The sequence below is a fragment of the Musca domestica genome, unplaced genomic scaffold (assembly GCF_030504385.1).
Source record: "Musca domestica strain aabys unplaced genomic scaffold, Musca_domestica.polishedcontigs.V.1.1 11, whole genome shotgun sequence".
In the NCBI taxonomy this organism is placed as follows: Eukaryota; Metazoa; Arthropoda; class Insecta; order Diptera; family Muscidae; genus Musca; species Musca domestica.
The window spans coordinates 8641853-8665676 of record NW_026712133.1 but is presented as its reverse complement, the minus strand read 5'-3'; the positions used below and the strand labels follow the sequence as shown (position 1 = coordinate 8665676).

Here is a 23824-nt window from a genome sequence, read left to right as displayed (position 1 = left end):
AGATTTATTTCTTAATAATTGATAAACGTTTATGGGTCTCATCTAAATTAAAAAATGCGTTTTCATATAAAATTCCATGCGAATAGAAATAGGTCCCTGTGGACCTAGTAATTCGTATAAGGGCAGCGGTTGACTCAATCGATGTAGGGTTAATAAATAGTAAAATAAATAAATAACAAATAGTAAGAAAATGTAGTACCATCACCATATGATTTTGCGAAAAGGACACCAGATTACTTACTCCATTCACAAATCAAAAAATGCTAAAAAAATGCTACTTGCCTCTTCGTTGCTTTTTGATTGAGATTCGTTTCCAGAACATATACCATCTGCTGACGTGTCCTGAATGTTTTGTATAGATGTTTTTCCTTCAACAGGATTTAGTGGTTCAGTAGATCCACATGCTTTTAGCGAGCAAGACTCTGTGGTTCTTATGCCAATACTTTCAGGTTCTGAATGTGTTTCCTTTTCAATTTTGTTTTCCGAGACCGTGTCTTTTTCACATTCCTCCCTAAAATAAAAATTATAGATTGTATTTGTAATAAACCCATATATACTTAATTATACGTATATGAAAAGAGACATTTAAGCTCATTCGTCATTAAAGAACAGAAAATATATATTATGCATTTGCTCGATTCCATAACCTGTGAGAACCTATTACGTTTGCCCCTTTTTCAAAAATCTGCATTAGAAAACTAATAATTAATATAAAATTAAAATTAAATTAACTATGTACAATGCTCCTCCTAACAGAAAATGTTAGAACCGTTTTAGTCTACCCTTAGCATATATCTCTTGTTCTTTTTTTGAGAATTGAATTCCAAAATTCGAATCCGATTCCCTTAAATTGGATATACGACGCCATCAAGCGGTCCAACAGGCAAATATTGCATTTTTACGTATTTACAGATAATTTCCAATCTGTAGCTCAAATACAATTTACACTAAGTTCTTCTCTATTTGCCACAATTACCTTCTTATTTTCAATATTTTAATTTTGCACCTTTTTTGACCAGATGTACATAAACACACAAATCCCCTGCTTTACTTTAACATTCTTCTTGGCCTACATTATTTGAACATACTTTGTTCATAAAGTTTTTCGAAAAACTATCAAATTTCTTCCAATAACAATAATTAAAAACCTAAATGATATAGTACATATATAAAAAAATATATATATGAACTGTTTATAATAGCCCCATTAAGGAGCTCGGCTCAATTTTCAGTATTGTAAACAGCTTAGCAACATTTTTCATTGAAATGAGCTATAACTTAGATTGGGTTGTACCAAAACTGTGGCTTATACTCATGATATTTTGAAAGGATATTTTTTCCTTTTAAATACTCAGAAAAAGTACAAAACAAATCGGGGTATACCCTCATATACCCGTGAAGATAAATTTTAAAATATAATGTCAAAGACACGAACCACTTGCATTTAGTGTTGGTGCACAAGGGGTTAATTGGAAAAAGTTTTTTTTTTAATATTAATTATTTTTACTCTTTTTTGATAAATCAATGTATTTTCAACAAATAAAAAGAAAAAACCAATTATCCTAAATTAATTTAACAGGAAATGACCCAATTTCCCGACGAGGATGAATAATCAGCGTGGGATTAACGGTAGGGAAACTGCATAGAAAATTCTAAATTGCAAAAAAACCATAATAGCTGCGTCATTGGGGCGGGGCTCAAATGAAAGATCTCGAGGAGTACTTTATATGTATATACGACTTATATTCAGCGTTCGAAAATAAACAAATACTGTGCCGTAGTGTTCTGTACCGTTCCGAGGTGGAGTGGTACACTAAGATATTGACCGTACCGGAGCACAACTCTTAAAAATATTTTAGTGATACTGTACCGAAGCACAACGAGAATCGTACTGTACCGCAGTCGGAGCACTAAAAAACGTAGTGTAACGCAGTCGGAGCACTACGAAATCGTAGTGTACCACAGGCGGAACATTAAAAAAAATAATGTACCAGTAGTGCACCACATGTATGTTGTTTGCGATTTGTGAGAAAAGTTAGATGTTTGATAATGCAAAAATTACTAATACAATTCAATATTATGAAAATAAAAGCTGAATTTATTTTATTTGCATTGTATGTTTAGATTGGTTGCGAAATTGAAGAAAATAGAAAAATATGGGAATAGGTAGAAAGAATAAAAAAGGACTAAATCTGAAGTGAGAATAATTTATTTAACCATTGAAAATTGAAATTTTAAAATTTCCGCGAAAAAGGGTATTTTAGAGGTTGCATTGTAATGGGTTATTATGCAAATAAGTTACCTGTTATTTTGTGGTACCGAAAAATCAATGAATGTAGGTGTAAAAAACTAAATATTTTACAAAGTATAGCTGAGTGTTTAAAATCAGTTTTATGATTTCGATTTTTTTAAGTGGTGCATGTGGTATACTACGATTTTTTAATGTTCCGATTGCGGAACACTACGTTTTTTTAGTGCTCCGACTCCGGTACACTACGATTTTTAGCGCTCCGACTGCGGTACACTGCGATAATCGTTGTGTTCCAGTACAGTATCACTAAAATATTTTTAGTGGTAGTGTACCGGTACAGTACACTCTGTTTGTGTTTGTGTACTGTTTATTTTCGAACGCTGCTTATATTCCTAAATAATTTCAGATAATCGATTTTTTCCGATTTTCTAACCAAAGTGGGGTTGGCGGTAGGGAAAATGCATGGAAAATTCTGAAGTGCACAAAAACTATGATAGCTGCGCCGTTGGGCTGGATTCAAATGAAAGGTCTCGAGGAGTACTTTCTAAGTATATATTTGTCGAATGGAATATTGCGATATGTTCAGCTCACGAGCCATTTTTCGGCCACTGCGACGCGGGTTTCGATCAAGTTGCTTCTTTACTTTTCGAACCATTTCTGCTGATGTTGCTGTTTTCTTCCGTCCACTTCCTTGACGTCGGGCTACCTTACAAGTATCACGGTAACGAGTGATGGCACGAGACACAAAAGATTTATTCACATTTAAATGCTGGAGTGCTCTAACGATAGCCACTTGTGGTTTTCCAAGCAAATATAAAGAAATCACACTATCGCGCTTGAACACCATCACGAATAACATATTTTCTGGAAAATTCTCATCAATATGCTTTTGTACGCTTGTAAACAATATAATTAGCTGTCACTGGAATAATTTTAACAGCTGTCGGACGAGTGGCTTAGAAATGACAGCAGTCTGAAGTTTGTTGCAGTTTTTTCATTCACCCTGTACTTAATTTTTTTTAAATTCAACTCCATGCCATTGAATCGACACCAATTAATTAAGTTTACATTTATTTGATGTTTATGAGTCATGAATAATTTTACATCATCAGCGCGTAATAAAAATTTAGAAAACGTAATTGAATTTGGTATATTACTAACAAACAATAAAAAAATGAAATCGGATAAGACTGGGATAAGGTTTAGAGTCCACTGAGAAATTGGACTTAGGATTTAGAATAGATTTCACTTTATGTGAAATTACATCAGTAATTAATTTTTCAAATTATTTTGGAATGGCACTCAACTTTGCAATTCCTCTATAATTAGAAGCATCTACTAAGCTGCCATATTAATGGAGAGGCACCCAATACGGGTTTTCCAATCAGATGGGAAGTGACTAAATTTAAGTGAATAATTGTACAAAGGGACCAACAAAGTATTTAAACAGAATTTTAATATTATATTGACAATGCCATCCGGAACCGGTCTTTTTACTGCTTTTAAACTACGTAAACCTTTTGATGCGCCAACAGCAATGAACACTTCCCCACCTTTTTTATTTATATCATTATGATATGTTTGATATTTTGGACATAATAGAAGACTAAGACAAAACTATCAGTATATGAGCGACCGAGTTCCGGCTTTATATAATGACTTATGTTTTCAATACCTGTGGCGAATCCGAGAAAAAAAAACTTTTTATCCCCGGAGACATAGATAATGGATTATAATTAACTCGTAGAGATTTTGTCACTGAGTTGGCATGGGGTTGACAGAGATTAATTTTCCAATGAGATGGGGCACTGTTCTTACACTTAAGAGTGGTGGTTGTTGTTGTTGTTGTTGTAGCAGTAGTACATGTGTGTGTTTCTGTTCTGCTAATCTGGTTCCAGCTCCAGGTTTAGAAATTCGGCTACTTTAACGGGCTGTAGCCAGAGATCCTCTGGAGTGAGTTGGGTAGGTTTGGCTGAGCAATTAAAAAGGTGTAGCGTATTGTGCGGGCCTGTATCGCACGCCGGGCAGGCGTCACGCACATCTTCATCAATTCGTGCCCAATACGAATTGAGGCGACTACACCATCCTGAACGTAATTGCGCCAAAACTACCCTGGTTTGTCTAGGCAGCTGACGTTCTTCGGCTGCAATGGATGGGGGGTGGACTCCGAGGACGGCATTCACTTTGTAACTGCTAATAGCATCCGCGACTGCATCGGTGTGAATGCCACTCAGACCTGCCTGATAGGCTTCTTGATCTAGAGGCTCTCTCTTGTAGCGCTGGACCTCCCTCTCTAGATCATGTATGTCCTTCCTGACACGCCTGGGTGGGGGAGAGTTATCCACCATATGATGGTTGGGATGACTCTCACGGTAACACCCAAGCTGGTACTGCAACGAAAGCATATGATTATGCTGACGTAAGGGAAGGACTTTCGCCTCCTCATGTAGATGGTCCACTGGGGCCTAATGCTCGTACTCGATATAGAGTGAGATTTTGTTCGAAGTTAAATTACGATCCGTAGTTACTAATTGAATGATACGACTCGAATGGAATTATTCAAAAATTTATCGATTATTGTCAAAAAATAATCGAAATACCGACAATCGAAACATATGTTTTCATCCAAAAAGTAAACAAAACAATTGTTTGCCGCTTCATTAAAAGTTGAAAAAAATTATGGATACGTGTTTTTTTGTATTATCCTCTTCGGAAGATGAGGACGGTAATAATATAAATATAATAAGAAGACAAATTCGAGAACGTAGTGACCCCTTATCATTGTCAGAAAATGCGTAAGTATAATATGAAAATGCATGCAAGTGTGGTGTTTATAATTTTTGCAATTCATTGCAGATTCCGTCAACGATTTAGACTGACAAAAGATGCTTTTCGATATGTGTTATCTAGACTAGATTTCTCCGGACATATGTCATCGTCCATTCCGGCAGTTCTACAATTGGCATCAATTTTGTCACTCTTGGCCAGTGGAAGTTTTCAGCACACTGTGGGTAATGATTTTCTTATAGGAATGAGCCAAATCGCAACCTGCAGGGTTGTCCAGCGAGTCGCAAAAGAAATGGAACTAAAACTTTGTCCAGAACACATCAACTTTTCACCAGACCAGTCGGCTTTGTGTATGGAACATTGGCATAAAATCTGCCATAATTGCCTTTTGCTTAAAATTTTTTTTGTTGCAATTCGTGCTCCTGTGAAATAAAAGGCTCAATTATATACATTTTATTTATATAATTACATTTTTTAATACTTACATTTCGTTTTTCTTCTGTTTTGTTTTGGTCTCGACAGGTAGAATGTGGCGGGCAAAAACTCGAATAGTTTTATTCGACATATCGATAAATTTTATTCGATCACGGATACGGTAATCCAAAAATTCAAATTATCTATCGAAACAACTCGATATCGAGTACGAGCATTAGGCCCCTGGTATCATGAGGAGGCACCCTGTCGCAGTTCTCAGGGCAGCGTTCTGGCAGGTCTGGATATTCTTCCACTGCGTAGCACTAGTATTCGCAGACCACACTGGAGCCGCATAGTTGACCACAGACCGACCTATCGCGTTATAAGAGGTCAACAAGGTTTCTTTGTCCGCACCCCAAGAGCTGCCGGCTAGCGCCTTGAGGACCTTGTTCCTACTTTTCATCTTGTCGCAGATAGCTGTGGCTTGCGCGGACGACTTGAACATGCTGTCGAACGTTACCCCAAGAATCTTGGGGTAGTTCGTGGTCGGTATTAGATTCCCCTCGACCTGAACATTCAGCTGTGTTCTCATCTCCGCAGATCATGTGGTAAAGAGTGTGGCCGTTGATTTCGTGGCGGATATTTTCATATTCCTCGCGTGGAAGTATGCGGCAAGCTCCGCGAGATAGGGGTTCAACCTTTCGCATATGTCATCGACCACTGGACCCGACGCCATGATCGTACAATCATCCGCATACGTTACGATCTCAATGCCGTCTGGAGGGCGAGGAATTCCGGAAAGGTAGAGGTTAAACAGTTCCGGAGATATCACCCCGCCTTGGGGAACTCCCTGTTTCACTCTACGGGCTTTGGACTTCTTGTTCCGGAATTCCACGTACGACTGGCGTCCACACATATAGTTGATTATCCAACGTTTCAAACTTGGCCGGAGGGTAGTTTTCTCTACGTCCTCAAACAGTGTGGCATGATTGACCGTATCAAATGCCTTTGATAGGTCAAGGGCTACCAACACTGTTCTGTCAAACGGCCTGTTCTGGTTCAGTCCTCTACTAATATGTGTGGAAATGGCGTGTAATGCTGTTGTGGTACTATGTTGTGGACGGAATCCATGCTGGTGGTTGGCAACTGTATAGCTTCCTCTAATGCTGGGGAGGAGTAAAGCCTCAAGAGTCTTTGCTACTGGCGACAAAAGCGAAATCGGCCTGTACGATTCGCCTTTACTGGCATCCTTGCCTGGCTTCAGTAGCGGGACCACCCGGCCCATTTTCCAGGTTTAGGGCACTATGTGTGTGGCTAGCGACAAATTGAGAACTTTCGTTAAGTACTCGACTCCCGGCGTATCCAGCTAAGAGTGGTGGTAGAAATACGTACAGTATGTACATGTTTGTGTTTGTTTATTTTTCTGCATTGGGAGCAGCATATCCCGGAATGCTTGCTCCGGATTTTATTGGTCTGTGCCGGGATTGAGGAAAACCCCGGACCTTGGTTCTGCTCGGTTTGTCAGAACGTCATCCACCACAGATCTGTCTCGGTGCGATGTAATGGATGCAGAGAGTGGGTGCACTTCAAGAACTGTTCCGGATTAAGGCGTTTGCGAGACTACAGCGAAAGGGATTATGTTGCGACTTGCTGCAGTAACGTAGTCCCCAGCGAGTCCTCTTCTTCGTCCTCCTCGTCAGAGACGTCGTCGGAGTATGGCACTCCACCGCAGTCTCCAGAACAGCAACCAACACCGCAGCACCTAACGCCACATGTTGCTGTTCCAACTCCGGATTATGCATCATTCTTGCAATTCAATTGCAACGGACTTCGAGGCAAAATAGATGAGATAGTGGAATTTATGAGTCGGAGGAATATTAAGATCGCAGCGGTGCAGGAAACCAAGCTGAATGAAAATTGCAGCCTACAACGTTGTTATGGTTACAACGTTCTAAGGAAGGATCGCACCAGAAGTGGAGGTGGGGGATTAGCGTTCCTGTTACACCATTCTGTTCAGTACAGGCCTATCTCGCTTGAGCTAGTCTCTAGTGACCCATACATGGAATGTATGGGGGTAGCAGTCAAGTGTGGAACTGCCGAGGTAGAGGTGCTTAATGTGTATATCCCGCCGATTAATAGCTGTGAACCGCGTTATTTGCCTGATATTAGCCCATTATTGGTAGGCAATAACCGCCTGGTACTAGGGGATTTTAATGCCCACCATGAGTTGTGGCATTCCGTCCTAGGTAATGATCAGAGGGGATCAGCGCTGGCAGAGCAGATTGACTGCTCCACATTCTGCACGGTTAACGAGGATGCCCCCACCCGAATAAGAGGAGAGTGTCACAATGTGCGTGAAAATAAATTTAAATTTAAATTCTACTATTTTGATTTTTCGCTTACCAACACTGGTTTTCTCTCAGAGATAAATTTAAATTTAACTACATTTTCGTGAGAGTAAATTTAAATTTAACTCAAAAGTGCTTGTTGTGAAAGAAAATAAAAGTTAAAATTATGAAAATAATATAACAATAAAATGTTATATGAATTGTATTAAAAATTAATAATTATAAGAACTTTGGCCAGAACAAGAAAAGTGGCCAGACTTATATTTCCTATGGTCACTGTAGGATAAATGGGTTTGGACCCACTGTGGGAAAATGGTTAGGGATGCTCCTTTATGGTGTCCATTTTCGGAAAGAGCATCGAAAATGCTCATAGACCAATGATTCTCATAATCCAAACCCATCTGGAATTCCCACAGTGGCCAGACTTATATTTCATATGGTCACTGTAGGAGAAATGGGTTTGGACCCACTGTGGGAAAATGGTTAGGGATGCTCCTTTATGGTGTCCATTTTCGGAAAGAGCATCGAAAATGCTCCTAGACCAATGATTCTCATAATCCAAACCCATCTGGAATTCCCACAGTGGCCAGATTTATATTTCATATGGTCACTGTAGGAGAAATGGGTTTGGACCCACTGTGGGAAAATGGTTAGGGATGCGCCATTATGGTGTCCATTTCCGGAAAGAGCATCGAAAATGCTCCTAGACCAATGATTCTCATAATCCAAACCCATCTGGAATTCCCACAGTGGCCAGATTTATATTTCATATGGTCACTGTAGGAGAAATGGGTTTGGACCCACTGTGGGAAAATGGTTAGGGATGCGCCTTTATGGTGTCCATTTTCGGAAAGAGCATCGAAAATGCTCCTAGACCACTTATTCTCATAAACCAAACCCATCTGGAATTCCCACAGTGGCCAGATTTATATTTCATATGGTCACTGTAGGAGAAATGGGTTTGAACCCACTGTGGGAAAATGGTTAGGGATGCGCCTTTATGGTGTCCATTTTCGGAAAGAGCATCGAAAATGCTCCTAGACCAATGATTCTCATAATCCAAACCCATCTGGAATTCCCACAGTGGTCAGATTTATATTTCATATGGTCACTGTAGGAGAAATAGGTTTGGACCCACTGTGGGAAAATGGTTAGGGATGCGCCTTTATGGTGTCCATTTTCGGAAAGAGCATCGAAAATGCTCCTAGACCAATGATTCTCATAATCCAAACCCATCTGGAATTCCCACAATGGCCAGATTTATATTTCATATGGTCACTGTAGGAGAAATGGGTTTGGACCCACTGTGGGAAAATGGTTAGGGATGCGCCTTTATGGTGTCCATTTTCGGAAAGAGCATCGAAAATGCTCCTAGACCAATGATTCTCATAATCCAAACCCATCTGGAATTCCCACAGTGGCCAGACTTATATTTCATATGGTCACTGTAGGAGAAATGGGTTTGGACCCACTGTGGGAAAATGGTTAGGGATGCTCCTTTATGGTGTCCATTTTCGGAAAGAGCATCGAAAATGCTCCTAGACCACTTATTATCATAATCCAAACCCATCTGGAATTCCCACAGTGGCCAGATTTATATTTCATATGGTCACTGTAGGAGAAATGGGTTTGGACCCACTGTGGGAAAATGGTTAGGGATGCGCCTTTATGGTGTCCATTTTCGGAAAGAGCATCGAAAATGCTCCTAGACCAATGATTCTCATAATCCAAACCCATCTGGAATTCCCACAGTGGCCAGATTTATATTTCATATGGTCACTGTAGGAGAAATGGGTTTGGACCCACTGTGGGAGAATGGTTAGGGATGCGCCTTTATGGTGTCCATTTTCGGAAAGAGCATCGAAAATGCTCCTAGACCAATGATTCTCATAATCCAAACCCATCTGGAATTCCCACAGTGGCCAGATTTATATTTCATATGGTCACTGTAGGAGAAATGGGTTTGGACCCACTGTGGGAAAATGGTTAGGGATGCGCCTTTATGGTGTCCATTTTCGGAAAGAGCATCGAAAATGCTCCTAGACCAATGATTCTCATAATCCAAACCCATCTGGAATTCCCACAGTGGCCAGATTTATATTTCATATGGTCACTGTAGGAGAAATGGGTTTGGACCCACTGTGGGAAAATGGTTAGGGATGCGCCTTTATGGTGTCCATTTTCGGAAAGAGCATCGAAAATGCTCCTAGACCAATGATTCTCATAATCCAAACCCATCTGGAATTCCCACAGTGGCCAGATTTATATTTCATATGGTCACTGTAGGAGAAATGGGTTTGGACCCACTGTGGGAAAATGGTTAGGGATGCGCCTTTATGGTGTCCATTTTCGGAAAGAGCATCGAAAATGCTCCTAGACCAATGATTCTCATAATCCAAACCCATCCATTTTCCCACAGTGGGTCCAAACCTATTTCTCCTACAGTGACCATATGAAATATAAATCTGACCACTGTGGGAATTCCAGATGGGTTTGGATTATGAGAATCATTGGTCTAGGAGCATTTTCGATGCTCTTTCCGAAAATGGACACCATAAAGGCGCATCCCTAACCATTTTCCCACAGTGGGTCCAAACCCATTTCTCCTACAGTGACCATATGAAATATAAATCTGGCCACTGTGGGAATTCCAGATGGGTTTGGATTATGAGAATAAGTGGTCTAGGAGCATTTTCGATGCTCTTTCCGAAAATGGACACCATAAAGGCGCATCCCTAACCATTTTCCCACAGTGGGTCCAAACCCATTTCTCCTACAGTGACCATATGAAATATAAATCTGGCCACTGTGGGAATTCCAGATGGGTTTGGATTATGAGAATAAGTGGTCTAGGAGCATTTTCGATGCTCTTTCCGAAAATGGACACCATAAAGGCGCATCCCTAACCATTTTCCCACAGTGGGTCCAAACCCATTTCTCCTACAGTGACCATATGAAATATAAATCTGGCCACTGTGGGAATTCCAGATGGGTTTGGATTATGAGAATCATTGGTCTAGGAGCATTTTCGATGCTCTTTCCGAAAATGGACACCATAAAGGCGCATCCCTAACCATTTTCCCACAGTGGGTCCAAACCCATTTCTCCTACAGTGACCATATGAAATATAAATCTGGCCACTGTGGGAATTCCAGATGGGTTTGGATTATGAGAATCATTGGTCTAGGAGCATTTTCGATGCTCTTTCCGAAAATGGACACCATAAAGGCGCATCCCTAACCATTTTCCCACAGTGGGTCCAAACCCATTTCTCCTACAGTGACCATATGAAATATAAATCTGGCCACTGTGGGAATTCCAGATGGGTTTGGATTATGAGAATCATTGGTCTAGGAGCATTTTCGATGCTCTTTCCGAAAATGGACACCATAAGGGTGCATCCCTAACCATTTTTCCACAGTGGGTCCAAACCAATTTCTCCTACAGTGACCATATGAAATATAAGTCTGGCCACAGTGGGAATTCCAGATGGGTTTGGATTATGAGAATAAGTGGTCTAGGAGCATTTTCGATGCTCTTTCCGAAAATGGACACCATAAGGGTGCATCCCTAACCATTTTTCCACAGTGGGTCCAAACCAATTTCTCCTACAGTGACCATAGGAAATATAAGTCTGGCCACTTTTCTTGTTCTGGCCAAAGTTCTTATAATTATTAATTTTTAATACAATTCATATAACATTTTATTGTTATATTATTTTCATAATTTTAACTTTTATTTTCTTTCACAACAAGCACTTTTGAGTTAAATTTAAATTTACTCTCACGAAAATGTAGTTAAATTTAAATTTATCTCTGAGAGAAAACCAGTGTTGGTAAGCGAAAAATCAAAGTAGTAGAATTTAAATTTAAATTTATTTTCACGCACATAGTGTCACAGTTCGCCAGACTTAACCATAGTGTCACCCGGTCTGATAAATGACGTGACTTGGCAACCCGTCATTTCTCTTGGCTCAGACCATCTCCCGATAATCGTCTCCATAAGCAGGTCGCCCGATTTCATAACCTCTGAACGCCGTCCTGTCCTTAACCTTGTGAAAGCTCACTGGCCAGAATTCAGAGAGTTCACCAACCTTCGATTAAGAGAACTGTCCCAGGAAAGGATTCTCCGGAATATCATCAAAGCTGCAGCCGCTCGCTATATACCTGCTGGTTGAATACCCTAGCGAAAGAGCGTGATGAGCTAAGGCGTACCAAACCTACTGACCACAGTCTCAGTGATCTGACAACGGAAGTCAATATGTTAGTAGAGGAGCACAAGCGTAAAAAGTAGCTAGATCATCTGAAGTATTGCAACATTGGAACCGATATGAGTAAAATGTGGGTAACGGTTACTGGCCCTATGGGCTAGGTAACTGTGTTACTTGAATATAAATAAATAAATATAAAGTATGATAGGACGGCAGTCGCTCTTAATGACGTAATGGTAACTGATTCGAAGAGGTACGACCACAATGTGATATGAAAGATGTCCCGAAGAATTATGGTCGGACCATGTAGCAAAACAACGAAGATCGAAGATTGATTCAAAGCCATCAGAAATGATACATTCTGTTTGGATTGATATAAAATACTAGTTAGCCGCGACGTGGTATTTCTTGAAAACTGTAAATCAAATATTGAAAATCATTTTCCAATTTCTTCTATCCAATGCTAATTCAATTTCCAGATGAAGAATGTCGTAATGCTTTGGACCAAAAAATGAATATGGACTCAAGCGAATTGAATGGAAATAATGATATTCGAACTGAGCTTCGTAGTGATTCTGACACTGATAGTGAGTTTTTGGACTCAGAATGTCTAAACAACGACGGCTATGTGGACGCAAATAATTAAGAATGGGACCAAATCGACAAATACCAACATCTGAGAATATTCGAAGATCAGAAAGGATTACAAACCGAAATCAATCATCAAAAGCATTTTCTGCAGTAGAATATGTTTCTTCGTGTAATGTAAAACAGGCAATGTCATCTGAAGATTCTGAAAATTCTAAAATAACTATGCAAGAAGAAATGTTTTCCTTGAAAGACAATAATAATTGGTCTTTGGTTGAGCTTCCTGAAGGATGCAAAGCGGTTAAATCAAAATGGAGTTTTAAGACAAAGCAAGATTCCAATGCAAAGACGTTAAGATGGAAAGCCAGATTAGTCGCAAAAGTCATCATGTAGACTGAAGGTATCTATCGATTACGTGGAATCAATACGATATTTAACAGCATTGAAATATGATATGAAGATTCATCAAATGGGTGCCATTAGCGCTTACTTAGATGGGATTTTAAAAGAAACTATTTTCATGGAAGAACCGGTAATGGTTCTTATAGTCTGTAAGCTTAACAGATCTATGTACCGATTGAAGCACTCGGGAGAGTATAGAATGAAATAATAAATAAGGAACTTGTCGATATGGGTTTTGCACGACGAGAAGAGGTGACAAAATGTAAATTGAGATTCGGAATGTAAAATGAGAGTCCATTCAAAAATGCATAAAACATTTGAGTACCAAATAATTTTAAGGCAAAGAGATTTTTGGCAATCAAAGGCTTGATTTTGTACACCGCAAAGACTACTTATCCAATAGAGTACAACTTTTCTAGGTCTTCTTATATTCTGTGTTTTCGTACTTATTTGGTAGATTACAATTTCTTCATTTAAAGGATTAATTCAGATTTGATTGATTTGCTTTCCTCTTATTACTCTGTCCTGGCACTTTTACCATTTGTCCTTTAAATGTATGACCTACCAACCATATTTATTTAATTAGAAGGTTGTATCAACTCAAACTTGGATCGGTTGGCTGCTTAATAGAGTTTATGTAATTTAGATATTTTTGTGGGATGGGAGCAAATTATACTATGTAATATATTATTGACCAGTAGGCTTTCAAAATACCTTATGAATAAAAAAATGATATGCAATGATATTGATATACCAATTGTGAATGAGTTATTCGTCATTTTGACCGATGAAATGTTTTTAGCTCTTGTGCCACAATCTGAATCTTCCCTGCATTTATGTTGCATTTTGCCATATAGCCATAATAGTAAATTTTTAGGTATATTTTTAAGGTCTCTTATATCCATAGTCCTGGTTTTTTAATATTTCTCTTTTCAATTAATCCTCGGTACACTTTCTAATTGAATCCTCATGAAAAACTTTTTATATTTAATAGATTTATTCATGATCTCATTTTTACCAATTATATTTTTTAATAAGGACATTTTTGAATTGTCCTTTTGTTTGAGTAGAAAACTGATCATATCATATTTTGTACATATATTTTAATTAGTTTTTCAAACTTATTTGTAAAGTAGTTGAATCATTTTGTTAGGCATATTGTATACTTTGTATACATGTCATAGTAGAAATAAATATATCTACATGCCACTTTGCAATGATTCATGGAAACTACCTGCATTTGGAATAATAAAGACGACAGTTTTCAATATTTTTAAGTTCGGTTGTAACAAAAAATGATATTTTCAATTCATTGTAGAATTTTGAGATGAAATAATACAAGCTTTATATGTTTTTGTTTGTACCCCAATTACAGTATGGTTATCAATGTGAAGGTCTAGCGTTCCTGATTACAATGGCGACCTATTCTTAAGAAGAGCATTACTTTTTAAAAACAGAATTAATCGCGCTGTCGGTCTTGAATTTAATGAAAATAAATTAATTGAGAAAACTTTGGGTTTCGTAACAGGAATTGGACATACCCAGAGGAAAAAAATCCAAAAAATTATAAAAACTTGGTTTCACTCCGCCTTTGTTGGACTTACCCACAGAATTTTTAAAGCTCCTGTGGTAGCCCACGTTAATACCTATATGGTAGGTCTTACAAAGAACTTAGGGGACTATATTTCGGGAAGTTTGGATTCCGGGTGACACCAATGCGACTGGGATTTTCCAACGAAATAATTCAAATTACAAATTCAAAAATTCGAATTGCTTGACCGTAATTGAAGCATTTGTATTATTTCACTTCGACCACGATAATGCTATTAAAGCAAATTAGTTAAATGAACACAAGACATATTTCAGCATAAGACCCTTCCGCTCAAAATGTTTATAGAGTTAATGCAAAATCGTTTTAATTTTGAAGGCTGATGCCCATTTTGTTTTAAAATGCAATAGTCATAGTCTATATAAAATTTGTATATTTTTTATTCAAAGCGATTCATATAAGACGACACAAATACTTATTGGACAAGCGCCGTCGATATATTTAAAACAAGCAGAATTTTCTGGCAAGGACACAGCGTGCACATACGGACATAGATATCTACACTTATTTTATTGATACTTACTGTGGTGAAGCCAATGATGACAATGCTTTAACTCCAACTGAATACGTCTGCGAAATTGGTCCAGCAGCAGAAATCAACTTATTTGACGTTGAATTTAAGAGCTCGAAGCAGTTCTGTGGAGTTGTAAAAGTGTTGGGAAATTTATGTTTTTTTCCTATTATTGCTCCTTCTATTTCAGTAGAACTGTTAGCGGTGGTAGAAGTATCCTCCGTGTCCAAGTTGTCTTCTTTAACGTTTGAATTGTTAGGATTAGATGTGGCGCCCTGATTTGCACTAAAATTCATGACAAGTTAATAGTTTAGATACACGTAAAATGTCGCACGGCCCATTAAGTTGAAGCATAAACTCGCGATAATATGAGCTTTCATTTGTTACTTTGTATCCGAAAATCACAAATAGTTCTGTAGATTCCCTGCTTCAATTTCTCTTCGCAAAAAGCCCATTCAGCATCTAAAAGTTTTATTGCCAAAATGCCAATCAATGCAAAATATTTCCCAATCAAGTTACATGAACGAACAGTGGAGCATCAGATAACAAAGCTGAATGATTTTTGTGTCGGCGACTGTAGCGAACGATGATTATAGAACCCTTAACAGGCCTGTCCAATACCTGTCGCGAGTCTTCGACGTTTTTCACCACAAGAGTTATGGTATAATTATTACAGGTAACACCAAGTCCCAGCTGATTTGAAGCTGGGAATACATAAAGCGCTTAAGGGCTAAGTACATAAGAAGCTTGAAGTCATGGCTAGGCATATTAATGTCAAATTATAATGGAAAACGACGGCTGGATTTTAGTGCGTCTCTCTAATCCCTTTGTGAAATGTCACAAAATATGCCTAGCCATGACTTCAAGCTTCTTATGTACTTAGCCCTTTAAGTCATCGGCTGGCTTCTTCGGAAATGAACAAAGGAGCCTAGGGCCAAAATCGAACTAGGTCAACCTAAAACTCCTTTGTTCATCTACGAAGAAGCCAGCCGATGACTTACACTGCCTTTACACGGTGGTATTTTTTAACCATGCCATTTTTTTGTTGGTAAAAGGTGTAGAGAAACAAGGATAGAAGAAAAAATGGCACGATAAGCCACCGCACAGGGTTACATGCCATTTTCTTTGCATTTCTCTTTTTGCTTTTTCCGAATTTTTTATGATTTTGACATTTCTTTTAGTTTCTTTATTGTAATTTTTGATGCGTTTCTTTTATTGTGATGAATTGTAGAGTGAATTATATGAAAATTAATTGGAAGTTTTAAAAAATAAAAAAAGAAAGTTAAAATAAAAGTTAATAATTTTAATAAATATGTGGACCAGATCGACAACAACTTTTTCCATCATTTCTTCTTTAGATCACACATTTAATTTTAAATCACTTCTTTATAAATATCTGTTACAAACAATTAGCACAACAATACAGCTCTATACGAAATACTGAATAAAATAAAATGTCAGAAAAAATGCCAAGCACTAATATCATAAAATGCCACCGTGTAAAGCCGCGAAGATTTACGCAGAAATTTTAAAAGAGAATTGATAAAAATGCCACCGTGTAAAGGCAGTGTTAAGCCAGCCAAATAAGCGCTTTATGTATTTCCAGCCTGACTCTGTAGTAATACTAGTGTCAAACTCGATATGACGTTTTGTGATTTAATTCCATTTCTTGATATACAATAGGTATACCATTTCTTGATATAAAATTTTACTGCAGGCAATGTGAACATATTTTTTGCCTAATAACAGAAAAAATCGCCGTTGTACTTAACAAAACGCCAAAGGCGGTGATTCAAAAACGTTTTTGCGGTTAAGGAACAGCTACACCACATTAGATAATATATTCGTATATTCCATGTTTCCTAAAATTGCAAAATGTGGAATAATTTATGTATGTATGCTGTTTGGTTTCAACTTGTGTTGAGTGTTGAGAAATTAGAACCAACAGCTAACAACTATACATCCAGGCGAATGATATGAAAGCATTAAAATTACATATTTTAAGAAATATTCCTCTGCATTTGAATTTAATAATCCAAATTCAAAAAAAGTATATTTTTGAAATGAAAATAATTTATTGAAAATTTATTATTTTGTTTACATTTTGATACTTACTTACAAAAACAAATTTGTATGTGGTTGTTGTTACGATTGTTGTACAACAACACTTACACCTGTATTATTCTACCATGCACAAGAGTTAAGTACCCCGCATGGTAGAAGAATACAGGTAGCCGCATCGACACAACTGCTGGGACAATGAACTGTCAAACTAAATTTGAAATTGAAAATTTTGAATGAAAAGTTATTCAAATTCGTAAAAAGTATTGAAAAACGAATATCATAACAATCTCCGATTGGTGTCGTATATGAAAACATGTCAAAATCTACTTATTTTTGAAGAAGCATTTCTTTCTTTCTTTCTTTATTCAATTCACACTTAATACTAAGGCCAATTAATTGTATTAATAAGGTACTCAATACCAAGTAGAAAAAATTCAAAATAACTTATAATTAACTATAACATAATTAAAAAACAAATAGAGGCAAAATAACCAACAACAAGCAATTAATTTTTTTAAGAAAGGTGAACAATAAAGGCGACGATAAAAATAATTTAAAAATTATTATTTAATAATTAAAAAAGAGTAAAATGAAGAAAATAGAAGCTCAAAACAACGAAAATAAAACTAATTGGGATATATACCGGGATGCAGGACATGATTCAACACTTTCAAACGAAAGGCATTATTAGAATGGGAAAAAATTCTAAGCTCAATAGGTAGATAATTTCACAAGCGTGCAATACGTACAATAAAAGACTTTTCAAATGTTAAGTTATTTATTCTGGGTATTAATATCTGAGTACTCCTAGTTGACCTGGAAAAACTGAACATGTTAGCCAGAAACCTAGGAACACCATACACAAATCTTACAATATCATTAACTACACGCTTAACTCTTAAACAAATACATTTTATTGTACCAGAAACCAGCTCGAGCCCATAATTGATATGAGGCATTAAAAGAGCATTCGCCAACCTCTTTTTAACCCACAATGGTAAAAATAAATTAGTACCATATAATCTACGAATAATAGCAAAAACTCGTCTCTGAACGGAATCGACATGAGTCTCTAAAGAAAGTTTCTCATCTACTAAAATACCCAGCATTCTGTGACAGCTTACAAAACTAATTAGATTACCATCGAGAGCAATATTTAGATTATATGCATTACTGCCAAACTTAATAGCCTTTGTCTTTGACGGATTCAATACCAGACAATGTTCAAAACACCACTGTCCAACATGAACAAGACAATTATTAATTTCACTTTCAAAAGCTATAGGATTAATATAAGAATTGGTAAAAACGAGAAACACATCATCCAGAGAGGTTATTGACATATAAAATGAAAAACAAAGGACCTAATACGGAGCCCTGCGGAACACCACACGAAAGCAATGCCACATTTGAGGATCTGCCATTGTAAATAACAAATTGGGATCTACCAGACAAATATGATGAAATAAGATTACAAGCTGTCTCAGAAAAATCGAACTCGTACATCAGTTTACTGAGTAATATTTGATGAGAAAGAGAATCAAATTCCCTTGTTAAATCCAATGAAACAATTACAGTATACTTTTTAAGGTTCGTGTTAGATCTCACTAACTCAGTTAAGTAAAGAACTAAACTTGTGGTATTATGATTCCTACGGAAAGCAAATTGACCATTATATAACTTGCCTGCAATATGAGCAAGTATTTGGTCCTTCATAACATGCTCACACACCTTAGCCATCACAGGGAGAATTGATATAGGCCTGAGATCATCAGGGCCACGAACAACATTCCCCTTTGGAATTGGAACGACACGAGCTTGCTTCCACAAGCAAGGAAACACAGACGACATCAAAACAGAATTGACCAAATCCAAAATAATATCACTAACATATGGAAAGATTAATTTCAAAAAATCCACAGGTATTCCATCAACTCCGACAGATTTAGACTTTATTCGATTTAGTGCAATAATAATTTCTTCCATACGAACACAACTAAAAGAAAATCCATCACTGCGTGCGTTAGACAATTGCACATCAATATTAGGCATATGTGAGTTCCTATATTGAAAAAAATAGTTCAGATCATCAACATCAATGTCAAGAGATACATCATCATCACCAATACAACCCGAAGCCCTAAAAAAAGCCAAATAGCAGTTGAACCCAACGTATTAAATTTCTTAGAGTAATACTTTCTACGCTCACGGCGAATAACTAACTTCGCTCTATTACGATAACGACAAAAAATTTTCCAATTATCATTGCTTTTATTATCAAGGTAAGCCTTAAAAGCCAAATCACGAAGTGATCGAGCAAGTGTAATGCGATTTGAGCTAATCCAATTATCATCAGATCGCATTTTTCTATGCACCAAAGGAACATAATCAAACAACCCCAACAAAAGATTTGAAATTTGAGAACATTTAGCATCAACATCCACAACATTCATCATATCAATATTAAAGGCTGATAGATAAGAAAAAAAAACCCGGCCAGTCAACACAAGAGTAATCTCGATACTCAACAAAATCACAAAATGTATTAACACCAATATTTAACGATGCAAAAATAAGTGAATGGTCAGATATCGATGGACATATTGCCTGATCAGACAGATGTACCATTATTTATCAGCATAAAATCAAGCAGAGAAGACGCACAATGTGTAACATCATAGTGAGTAGGTTTGGAATTATGAAAAACTGACAAGTTTAATCGGAAGCAGACTGAACGGACAGACATAGATTTATGCGGATCAAACATATTAGTATTAAAATCACCCACTATAACAATTTTTGAATACTCTAAAAATAAATCACTATGAATATCTTCAAAAACATTAATATCACCTGGAGGAGGAAGATACACAACACCAAACAGAACCTTTTCATCGCCAGACATAACCTCAATAAAAAGCGATTCGCATTTACCTACCACAGATAATCTGAAAACAACTTTATGAGAAATATCACTAGAAATATATATACCAACACCACCACCTCTAGAGTATCGACGGTCATTCCTCACAAATTTATAACAAGGTACATTTATTGCACTAGTTGGAATATCAGATTTCAGCCAAGTTTCAGATATACCAAGAAAATTCAAGCCTGATCACGATAAAATATTTTTGAGTTCACAAAACATATCAATGTTCCCAAGCGTTGTTGCATCTACCTGTATTTTTCTACCATGGTACCCCGTAAACGAACAAACTGCATGGCATGCGTTAAGGGTCTGTCAGATAGAATACGTTGTGTCCGTTGCGGCAATGTATTAGACTGACAGCCGATTTGGTTGCTTATATTTTAATGAAGAATGTCACATTCACAACGTGTAAGTTGCCGTAACGGATAAAAGTTGGTCTACTCTCAACTTTTGACATGCGGCAAGTCCGGCAGAGAAATCAGCTGTTATTATTAAATATTTTATGTTAGGTTTTTGAAATGGAATTTTTATTAATAGAAGCGGTGCAGATTCACCCTTGTCTTTTTGACAAAAAAAAACAGTGCTATATCGCAACAAAATTGCTAAGGAAAAAGCTTGGAGAGCTGTGGCAGCTTCCACAAACGCTACTGGTGAGTTATTTTCATAAATTGTATATTTAAGGTTGATATTGACAGGAGGTATTTTATATTATATTGCAGTCGAACAATGCCAAAGTCGCTGGAGGTCCCTTCGGGACAGATATGTAAAGGAGGTTAACGGAAGTAAGCTTCCGTCGGGAAGTGGTGCAAAAGAAGGTAGTGGATGGCGGTATATGGATGCGATGTCTTTTTTGCAACGACACGTCGCTCCTCGTAGGTAATTACAGAGCTCTGTGATATATATTTTGGGAGATTCCTAATCGTTTTTATATCCCAGAACTTCTTCAAATATGCAATGGTCGAGTGAGGATTCATTTTTAAGTACGCAGTTTGAGAGTGGCGACATATTTGGAAGTTCGCCGTTGTCGGGGGAAGACGAAACAAAAATGTAGATTTCTTTTGCAGCGAGCTGCCACGTTCTTTTGAGCAATCCACACCACAAGTGGAAAAACGTTGCGATAAAAGAAAGAGACAAGAAGACAGGTTTGATCACCTTTGTGACTCTGTGTCTGACTGGATAAAAAAACATGCAGCACAGAGTCAAAGTCCCCCACCAGTGTCTCGTAATGCTGATTTTTTAAGAGTACTAGACGAGTATTTGCTGAAGCACTCAGAGGACGAGCAAGATAGAATTAAAATCAAATTGCTCAACATTGTCTCAAATTTTAAACAATGAATGAATTTTAAACAATGTTCTTTCTTCTTGCTTTCTTATTTAATAAAATAAATTAATTTTAGTTTTTAGTATAATGAAATGATTTATTTTTTAGTATAATAAAATATGAAAAGAAATATTAAATGTTTGATACATGCTTTCATCAGTATTATTAAACAAATATGAAGTTACTGCCGGGAAAATTGCCGAATTGGATGTGAAACGACATAGCTCATGAGTTCATCCCTTAATTTGAATGCGCATTTTGCTGCATTATTTGAAGCTGTTCTCCTGGCTCTCTGCAAAGGGACAGGCACTTCTTTGCGCCACAGACCATTTATCAATACAGTGCCGTCGTCTCGGTCGACATATTCTGGCGGACAATAACTGCCATCATGCATTTTGAGGAAATTGTGAAGAAGTACCGTGGCTTTAATAACTTTCTCTGCGGATGCTGGGCTCATTTGTAGGGATGACAACAAAATCCTCCATCGGCTCGCCAAAATACCAAAAGCATTTTCTATTACCCTACGGGCCCGTGACAAACGTTTATTAAATATTTCCTTTTCAGGCGGCAAGTTACTTCCTTAAAAAATTTTTGTTACATAAAATCGAAGAGGAAAATATAAATTGCTCATGCAAACCTGGATAAGGTCTAATTAAAAATGGTTTTAATGGGAACGCGGCATCTGCAACGAAATAGTGTGGGAAACTTTTATCTGTACCGGGTAGTACTTCTTCTTTTGGTAGATCCAATTGGCCCTTATACAACTGTTGACCGAATCTTGAGTTCCACATAACTCCACCGTCACTTTGGGAACCAAACGCACCAATATCCACGGAAGTAAATGTGTAATTAGCATCACAAGCTGCCAGAAGGACAATGGAGTAGTTCCCTTTATAATTGTAAAACTGGGAGCCAGAGTTCGATGGGCAAGTTAAATTGATGTGCTTGCCATCAATGGCGCCAACACAATTGGGTAAATCCCACATTGTGTAAAAATCAATGGCGATTCGCTTCCACTCATTTTCCTTTGGGACTGATAAATATATTGGGCCAAGTATTTCCCAAAGCACTTCGCAGGTTTCTGATACTATTCCTTTCATAGTTGACACTCCCATTTTAAAGGCAGCAGAAAATATCTGCTTACTTCCGCCATGAGCTAAATATCTTAAATTTTATGGAAGTATTCAAGAATGTTATTCGGACACATACGATTAAATGTTACCAATATGTATAAGAACTTACGCAAGGGTCATAAAAAGTCGACATTCCGGTGAAATTGATGGCCTATTGGAGTGCTTCCTTAACCTCTCTTTTACGAAAGTCAGGAGGAGATCGAATGTGTTCTTCTCCATCCTTATGGTTTTCTGGAATTCGTCTGGGAAGCAAAATGTGGTGGCGAAAAATCCATGCGTGTCGCGATTCCGCAATAGTGGTCGCACCCAATATCTTCTACGCCCGTACAATTTTTTTAAGCATTCGCCGGCCTCGAACAGCATTAAGATTAATGATATAATGTTCATTAATTGTGAGGTTTCCATTTTCAAATAACAGAAAATGTTGTCTGTTTTCAAACTGAATTTTACCACCAATGCAAATCAGCTGTTTTCTTATGTACAACGACGGATTTGTTGTGGCGAGTCTATACTTTATGTACGTCACGTCAGTCCAATACGTTGCCGCAACGGACACAACGTATTCTATCTGACAGACCCTTTAGCATGTTAGAAGAATACAGGTAGTCCCATCGACACTGCTGCTGGTGCAATGAACTGTCAAAACAATTTTGGAATTGAAAATAATGAATGAGAAATTATTGAAATTTGTAAAAATTTTTAAAAAATACATATCATTACAACCTCCGATTTGAGTCGTATAAGAAAACTTAGAAACATATATTTATTTTTGTCAAAACATTTCAAAATTTTTGACATATCAATGTTCCCAAGCGTTGATGCATCTACCTATATTCTTGTACTATGAGCGTTAGTGAAAATTTGTAAGTATGCGTCACACATACAATGCATGAAGCAAAATCATGGCGTTTGATTTTAACGTATGTGCGGTGGAGAGATCAAGCTTAAGGTGCAAGTACATAAAAAGCTTGAAGTCATGGCTAGGCATATTAATGTCAAATTATAATGAAAAACGACAGCAGGATTTAAGTGCGGCTTTGCAATCCCTTTAAGAAATGTCACAAAGTATGCCTAGCCATGACTTCAAGCTTCTTATGTACCTACACCCTTATTCTCATTTGTGACGTGAGAAAACAAAATTGTTTTTGAGTTGTTGGAAGTGCGACCATTATTTAAGAAATATCTACTTAATTCCCCACACAAAATTTGCTGAGGGAACAAAAAAATTTTGTGCTTCGTTCCATTCAAATCACT

The 23824-nt window shown here is 37.4% G+C and overlaps 2 protein-coding genes and 1 long non-coding RNA gene across 7 annotated transcripts in view; 1 reads left to right on the top strand and 2 right to left on the bottom strand.

Moving 5' to 3' along the window:
- LOC101893563 (protein Aster-B) overlaps positions 1 to 15683 on the bottom strand; it is a 37496-nt gene extending 21813 nt beyond the window's left edge. For 3 of the 5 annotated variants that reach the window (XM_011294573.3, XM_059130774.1, XM_059130776.1), the window contains exons 1-2: positions 15133 to 15683; positions 283 to 511 (exon numbers count right to left, since the gene is read on the bottom strand). In XM_011294573.3, coding sequence (XP_011292875.2) covers positions 283 to 511; positions 15133 to 15416 — 513 coding nt within the window. In that variant the 5' untranslated portion in view covers positions 15417 to 15683. The remainder of the gene's footprint in view (positions 1 to 282; positions 512 to 15132) is intronic. The other 2 variants (XR_009344082.1, XM_005175604.4) reach the window with 1 other exon arrangement.
- Positions 15684 to 20418: 4735 nt separating this feature from the next.
- On the top strand, positions 20419 to 21493 carry LOC131806555 (uncharacterized). The gene is made up of 3 exons (XR_009344080.1): positions 20419 to 20766; positions 20836 to 20992; positions 21053 to 21493. It is a non-coding gene; the product is annotated as an uncharacterized LOC131806555 (long non-coding RNA).
- Positions 21494 to 21524: 31 nt separating this feature from the next.
- Positions 21525 to 23824, bottom strand: LOC131806553 (uncharacterized). Its single transcript, XM_059130757.1, has 3 exons — positions 22680 to 23824; positions 22075 to 22601; positions 21525 to 22016 (listed from the first exon to the last, which is right to left on the bottom strand). Exons 1-3 carry the CDS (start codon positions 22973 to 22975, stop codon positions 21619 to 21621), a joined length of 1221 nt encoding a protein of 406 aa, XP_058986740.1. The 5' UTR covers positions 22976 to 23824; the 3' UTR covers positions 21525 to 21618.

Bases quoted from the DNA above. Each gene is read 5' to 3' on its own strand.
- LOC131806553 (XM_059130757.1), bottom strand. From the start codon at position 22,975: ATGGAAACCTCACAATTAATGAACATTATATCATTAATCTTAATGCTG. The intron at 22,602-22,679 runs GTAAGTTCTTAT...ATAAAATTTAAG, and splicing joins CGACTTTTTATGACCCTTGC to ATATTTAGCTCATGGCGGAA. The intron at 22,017-22,074 runs GTTTGCATGAGC...AAATTTTTTAAG, and splicing joins TTTAATTAGACCTTATCCAG to GAAGTAACTTGCCGCCTGAA.